The following is a 7,767-nucleotide window of genomic DNA, read 5'->3' as shown; positions in this document are numbered from 1 at the left end:
TCCTCGAAAAAAACATAAACGCCTTCGGTGTTCCCTTTCCCAATTTGGGATTTGGGAGTATGCTAGTATTTAATTAAAAGATTGTATTAAAATATTAATAATTACTTAAAAGATGGGATTAAAAGATGACATGCCTTTTTTGGCCTTAAGGTTTTTGACCAGCTTTTTAGTTTTGTTTGCACATTTGTAACAGGTGTGGCTTTTGGTGTGCGCTTAAAACATGCTTCATCAAACAAAAATACCATAAATTCAACGTATTAATCTTTAATTGAAAAAATTATTAAAGTATTAATGATTACTTAAAAGATGGGATTAAAAGATGGCATGCTTTTTTGGCTGTAAGTTTTAAATTGGAGATTTGACAAGCTTTTCAGTTCCGACTTTTTAAGTGATCTGGTACATTTGGAATAGGTGTGGCTTGCTGTGCGCTTACAACATGCCTCAACCGCTATTACTCTCAACCCTGGGCTCTTAATGCCTTCAAGGATTCGGACAGGAACCACCCTGAAATCCTGCTCGCTCCACTTGGAGTTGTCAAGGAGTTGTCTAGCTAAGGGCAGTACCCTTAGCATTCTGTATATCTCTGTAAATAAACCAATGCTGCTCCTCTAAAAGGGATTTTCCAGAGGCAGGTGCCAGACATCTCTATAGAGCGGCATCTGGAGAGGTCTGAAGAAGTATGTCAACCTATGCTTACATCGACCGCCTCATTCAATTCCATCCGCAATTCCGCATTACGTCTGTGAATGCCCACAGACTGCTCATCACCACCGTCATGTTCCTCGAAGACCTGTAAGCGAATTCTCTAATTCAATACTTTAGTTACCATCTGCGTTCTCTATTTCCTGTTTTTCAGCAGTTATATAAATTCCATTATTTTCATGAGTCTCAAGATTTTAATATCGGTTTTGATTTCGTGAACAGAAATTATAGGAACAGGCTGCTCATCACCACCGTCATGTTCCTCGAACACCTGTAAGCGAATTCTCGAATTCAATACTTTAATTACCATCTACGTTCTCTATTTCCTGTTTTTCAGCAGTTTTATAAATCCCATTATTTTCATCAGTCTCAAGATTTTAATATCGGTTTTGATTTTGTGAACAGAAATTATAGGAATTCGTATTACGCGGGTAGGAGGCGTGAGCAGCGAAAAAATAAATAGAATGGAGATGGAATTCTTATTTCTGATGGGTTTTGGAATGGCGCGTGGCAAGTTCATCAATCTTCCAGAATTCATATTCTTTCTATCAGGTATTTAAATGTTTCTTTTCCGAGCATGTTTGGATAACCAGAAGATCTAGAAGTGATCAAGGTTTGTCAGGTGTTTAGTTGTGTTCTTATTTGATTATTAGGCTTGTATTTTTCCGTCCATGTGTCAACATCTATAAGGCCCACTGGTACTTGATTATCTTTCATTTTTCCAGATAGAGTAACTAAGGGAATTAGGGTCTATGGTTCACCTGCACATTTCTTACATGTTCACCCCAAGTCTTTAAAAGAGTTGGTTGATTGGTTTCACTAGGTTTCCAAGTGCTAAAATCTCATGCTAAACATGTTCAACAAATTTTTGCTGTATAGGTTTGTCTGTCACCCAATTCGTAACAATATGATAAGCATTACACGAAGGGAAGTGCTGTCTTATCTCTTATGATGTCCATCTATTACACAATTGAAGGGAAGTACTGCCACCTTCTACAGGAACTTGAGAGTCTCCCTCACTACTTTTTTCCCATAACCAGACCAGAGATGCCTAGCATTTTTTATAAGGAAGGTGTTAGGGCACAAATCTCAGCCCCTTTAGGGATGTACTCAGACATACCCCATCAGATGCATCACTTGTTTCTTCTGTTCAGTTTTCTGGTGGTGCAAGTAATAGGCCCTATGTGGCCCATCGCATCTAGACTCTTCCAGGTGGATCATTTCAATCTTGTTTTCCAGCCTACTGTGGGCTGGAAATGACAATTAGAGATTCATACTTTTTTAGCTATCAGATTGGTAAGGTCTTGAACCTCTTCTCGACATTGTCCTGACAGGTTGTCATTCTTCTGAGAGACTCTTGAAGAGCTCTTGTCCTAGAGCCTAGATTGGACGTCATAGAACTAATAGATAGTGTAGCTCTAGACACATATAGGTTTCCTCTGTCCTAAGTTCCTGTCTCCATGCTTCTTTTGAGTAGCAAGTCATCAATTCAGAGTTTCTTTTCCTTGACCTTGAGTGGTAGGACTCATGAGTGGTGGACCCCTTGCATTGGAGCGCACCATATGATCTTGCCTAGGATTATGTGGAAGGGGCACTACTCCAGTGCCTTTGTTGAAATCCATGCTACCCTAACTCTGTTCTTACAGATTTCATTGGAGCCTGCCATCTTTGTGATACCTTAGATTTTAATCTTTCATATTTCATGTTTGGTTTTCATATCCCTTAATGTGAGAAGCATTATGAATTCTCGTTTTTCTTTGGTCCTGTTGCATCATTTTCCAGTGAGCCTCAATATTCTTCTTGCTTTGTTTATGAGTAACCTAACTGGAAACCACCAAAGAAACCAGAATTGATCCCTCCTTGGTGGTTTTGGACCTTCGTTCTGATATGGCTTGGAATCTGGTAGTCACCACATGCCTTTGGAATAACCATCCGAGTTGGTCATTTGTAATTAATTGCAATTCTGATATAACTGGCACTGGATCTGGTCACTAGAAATGATTCTGTCAGGTCAGAATTAGTCAAGAAATGATTCCAATATGACTATCAAACAGGAAGCACCTCCTGCACCTGGAAATTCTGCTATAGAAAATAGAGAAACTTGCTCTAATAAAAATGTTATACGTTATCTGAACACAGAGGCATCTGCTTTATATCACCTAAATTTGTTTATACTGAAATGGGAGATATCTCTGAATGGTTTGGGGGATGTATGTATGTTGGATGTCCCTTAACCTGACATACGTGGCACCGGTTTTGACACTTATATTCAAGATTAAAGAAGTTACATCTTATACTTGCTTCTGAGAACAAAAACTAAATAGACCATAACCGTCCCTAATACTGTCCAAAAAAGGTTTAAAACCAACATTCTGTATAGCATGATTCTATTTTATACATATCAAAAATGCCTTGTTGACCTCTACTGGTCAACTACCCATGCAGTGCACCCCATTTTTCTTGACAGAAAGGAGCAGTACTTGATCAGCATGTCCGTACCGTCCTGCCATCATCAGCAACTTGATCATTTTGATTGTAAACCCAGTCTGCATGTATGAATTGTAAATAATCTAAGCAGATCAGAGTCATGCCTAGGCGGACCTAACTTTCTATGACAATCTATGTCCCGGAAGGTTTTTCGTCTCACCGATCCACGGATCGGCAGAGTTTTCCTTCAAACCTGACCCCAAAGCCGGGATTGATTTTGTCATTAGAACTTTAGGAAAATCCTAGTGTGTTAAATCTGCTAGATTATAGTTGTGTCGCAGAACTGGGTGTTTTGTGAGGGTCTGTATTAAATGGGTTTGTCCCTTAAGATGTAATTTTGTAAAAGTCATGATGTAATGTGTTCTGAGGGTCGAGAAATGTTTTAAATCCCCTCATGAGTCCTAAGTCCTAGGTCCTAGGTGATGTTTCCGAAAGGCTTAGTTCAGTGATCCATTTTAAAATGAATTAAAAAATTAAAAAAATGAATAAAAATAATAAAATAATAAAAAATTAAAAAATGAAGCAAAAACCCTAACTAATAAAATAATAATATTTTAAGTTAATAAATCGACGGATGAGATCAAGAGATGTCTTGATCCTCATCAACGGTCGAGATCATTTCTACATGGATCACTCGAACTAGCCGTTAGGATCATTTCCTTTATATAGGGTCTTAGGGGGTCATTTCAAATCATCGGATCTGTGAGTCAAAGACTGAAGAAGCTCTCTTGTAAATTTATTTCTGGTTAATAAAGAAGACTTTGGGGTCCATATCTTGCTGGTGTTACTCTCTTGAAATGCTGTGAGATTGTTTTGATTTTCTGCATATGTTATTTTCAGCTGTTAATAATAGCTTTTGTAGAGTATTGTGGGTACATGTATCTTGCTCACTTGCTAGGGTTTGGGTGCTGTTAGGGTTTCTGAAGTAATGGCAGGTATCTCCATTACTTCCTGAGATCTAGCAGCATTCTTGCCCTCTTTACTGATGGTTGTTTCTGAGCTGTGCAGAAAAACCCTTGCTGAAGAAGATTTGGTGGGCGTTAGGGGAAGTTCTCGGCTGAACCAACCAACTCCCACAAGCATTTTCTGCTGAGCCCAGTGGATTTGATCCTGGGTCTATCATTCGGTTTTATTTTTCTGATCTGCATGAGAGAATTTCTGAAGTTTCTTTTTACAGTGACAATCTGAAATTTCTTTTCTTTAAAATTTTCCTGTTCTTATTGTTAAATCTGGCTGTGAAGGGGCTAAATTTGTAAATTATTAGCTGATCTAGGGTTTCAAATTTCAAAAGTTTTGCTTTCTTCAGTCTTCATTAGGGTTTTGTATTTTTGTGTTTTCAGCTACAGGGTTTTTATCAAGAGCAATTTTTTTGAGTCAGCTGTCGAAGAGCATTCCTGGAACCTGATCGTCAATATTACTTGCATTACATGAAATCAAAAACAGTGGAAAGCCCTCAGCTATTGAAGCCGTAGCATGCATCATTCCGAAACCGAAAGCATACGCTGTGGTTTCCCTGGGCAAATCGCTTCATCAACTGAGGTTTATCGTTCCAGTTACTGCGTGAACAGATCCTTTGAAAACGACTGTGCAAAAAAAAAAAAACGTCGATGTATTTGGCATGAAATAGTATTGAAGATTCCAGTTGTGAATTTGGAGGCATCGGTTCAATTAGAAGCACGTGCTGGGGTTGTCTGAGCCGCGATCCGTGCATTTTTAAAACCTGTTCCCTTTCTCAAATCCGCATCCAAGGAGATCCACGTCATATACATTGCAGAAATCGCATTTTTTTGGTGTGAAAGGGGGATTCGCGTGGGCATCAAACCCTACTCACGCCGGCAGCTAACTTCGATTTGATCTGCGGCTCAGTTTATCTGCCATTTCCAAACGTCGATAGTCTCCAGGTCACGTATTTCCTCCGCGTGAGCTCTTCCGCCGACAAGCTCCCTGCACATGTCCACACACAAATCAGAAAAGGGAAAGCGTTGAAACAATACCAGGCCAGCTTGGGTCTACATCCGTAGCAGGTATATCGAATTTGTGCAATACGATCTCATCGTTCAGCGTTTTTCCTTTTCGATATGGATATAGCTGCGTTTTTTTTGGTTTATTTCGATATGTATAGGTCAATTTCGTTTTCATAGTTTTACTTTTTAGATTTTAAGTTTAAAATTTATAAATGTTAGATTTTAAATTTCCAGATAGATCGTTCTTTTTTTTAGATTTTTCTAATATAAAAAATAAACAAAAAAATAAAAGGGCTAGCGTAGATCTTAATTAGATTTTAATGTATTGTTTTAGTTTAGTTTAAAGTTCTTTTTATTTTTTATATAGTTAGTTTTCATAAAAGATCAAAAAAAAAAATGTTTATAATTTAGGCTTAGGTTTATATTTTTGTATAGTATATAGATTTTAGATTTTTTAGATTTGGCTTTAATTAGCTTTTAATTTTTGTTTTATTTTTTTTGATTTTTGAATAAAAAATAAAAAATGAAAAAATATATTTTTAGTTTTATTTTTAATGATTAGAATTTAGTTTTAGAATTTTATTTTTTTTAGATTTTTAATTTCCATAATATTGAAAAAATAAAAAATTGAAAAAAGATTTAAAAAATTTTGAAAAATAAAATTTTATGAGAAATTATTTTTGCCGGATTTCAGTTGCTTTCACGTTATATCTTTATTGCTGAGATCTAGAGTTTTCAAGCTGAGATGCGAAATTGATATCTGGTGGATGGTTTATGATTCTCGTGGTGATTTAAAGCATTCATCTTTTCAAATTTTTAGCTGCTAGATATCGTTTTTGTCATTCTAAGAGCATTGTGTTTTTAGCTGATGATAGATGATTGCTGTTCATGGTCCATCTTTTTATATCATTTAACAAGTAATCATTTTAATAACAATCTCTTAAGGCACTGGTCTATTAAATCTCTAAATCCATCTAGTGCTTATCATATCGTGTATCGTGTCTCCCACCCAACTGTTTGGCAGTTGGTCTTCACTATCTCGCAGGGTCTACCCCCCTTAGCCGCGGGAGACAGGCTTAAACGGAGGGATCGGGGATCAGAGTGACAACCCCCGGTCCGAGCGTTGTCGTGCCAATCTGCGCGACAACACGCCTATTATAATGCTGAAATAAAGCTATTTGAAAGATCAAATGAAAAAAGTGCTATTATCATGAGATAAGCAGAACACCTCCAGAACATGCTATAAAGAGCAAGGAGAAGACCGGTGCTGTTGTCATTTTGATCCACAGTGAAAAGCAAGGTTATGTAAGAGAAGCCCAGGTCTCTTGGGGCTGGTCCCCATTTGTCCTGTTGACTGCCATTTTTAAGAAAATTTCAGCAACATGAACTCCCAGGTTTGAAACCTTGTCTGCCCAGTGCCAGATCATAATGTTCCCTATATATGTGAGTGAATGATATCTGATTGGAATTTCCTTTAAGAAGACTGACCTGTTCCATCACTGGGTGGAGGCAGATATTATGCATTTCTGTTTTCCCATTTATCCAATCAATTGACAAATTTGAATCTTTAAAGACTTGGAACAGTTCACCGCTTGCTCTATAGCAGTTCTTAACAAGGCTGCCAAGGCTTTCAGTTCTGTCCAATTATTTGAGCCCCCTTCCCAAGAACCAATTTGAATGAGAAGTAAAGTAAGTTAGAAAGAAATAAAGCACCCCCTGCACCACACCCCCAAGGGTTTCCTTTACATTTACCATCAAAGAAACTCCAAGGTGTCTTTATGTGTATTTCTAAAGTCCTATTCTGTCTCACAGGCTTTGGGCTTGGAACCAATTTAATCTCATCATAAACAATACCTAATTTTATAGAAAACTTTGGGGTGAAAGAGTGTTCTTCAACAATAGTGGCATTCCTTGCCAACCAGATTCTTCATGCTGCAATACAAGGAAGGGCCTTATGATCTGCAATTGAAGTGTTTTCCACCTGGAGTTTAAGTACACTAGTGAGGTATTCTCCACACTTTCCATTGTCTCCTGCTAGAGTTATAAACTCTTTCTATACCTCAGTAAATGGGCAGTTTGTAACAATATGCTGTGCAGATTTTTCGTTATTCCTCCAAACAATTTAGAAGCTGGGACCTTGCCATGATCTCCTCTGGAGCACATCCTAAAATAGAATCTTGTTTGCTAAATCAAGCTTGCAGAAAATCCTAGATTTTGCAGGATCTTTGAGCTTCCAAACAGGCTTCCACTACCAGGTTAGCCACTTGTGGATCAACTTCTGAGCATCCAAACAGGCTTCCACCACCAGGTAGCCATTTCTGGATCATCCAAAAAGCTAGTTGAGTATCCTGATTCCTAACTTGGCAGTTTAATCTCCACCTGCAGGATCTTTTGACCAAAAAGTTTTCATCTATGTCCAGCGTAATGAAGTTTCTTTGCAAATTTTTGATGAAAAGGTACCACTCTTCTAGTATTGGACCATCTAAACCAAGAAATCTCTGATAATCTATGTCGACCCTCACAAGTTACAACCTACCTTTCAACCAAACCCTAATCTGATACTTCTTCCATTGCCAAATTTCTGGCAAAGCCAATTTTGAACAAGGTGGGCCAA

The 7,767-nt window shown here is 37.8% G+C and overlaps 1 protein-coding gene across 2 annotated transcripts in view; it reads left to right on the top strand.

The window, feature by feature from the left end:
* Positions 1 to 379: 379 nt before the first annotated feature.
* Positions 380 to 7,767, top strand: part of LOC149140477 (cyclin-U2-2-like) — a 66,940-nt gene continuing 59,552 nt past the window's right edge. For both annotated transcript variants that reach the window (XM_089449221.1, XM_089449222.1), the window contains exons 1-3: positions 380 to 792; positions 925 to 975; positions 1,108 to 1,254. In XM_089449221.1, the coding sequence (XP_089305347.1) occupies positions 680 to 792; positions 925 to 975; positions 1,108 to 1,165 (222 nt within the window). In that variant the 5' untranslated portion in view covers positions 380 to 679 and the 3' untranslated portion in view covers positions 1,166 to 1,254. The remainder of the gene's footprint in view (positions 793 to 924; positions 976 to 1,107; positions 1,255 to 7,767) is intronic.

The sequence above is a fragment of the Pinus tabuliformis genome, chromosome X (assembly GCF_031772625.1).
Source record: "Pinus tabuliformis cultivar Carrire ecotype Pingquan chromosome X, CPIR1, whole genome shotgun sequence".
Taxonomy (NCBI): Eukaryota; Viridiplantae; Streptophyta; class Pinopsida; order Pinales; family Pinaceae; genus Pinus; species Pinus tabuliformis.
Note: the sequence above shows the minus strand (reverse complement) of the source record. Positions and strands in the feature narration are given on the sequence as shown.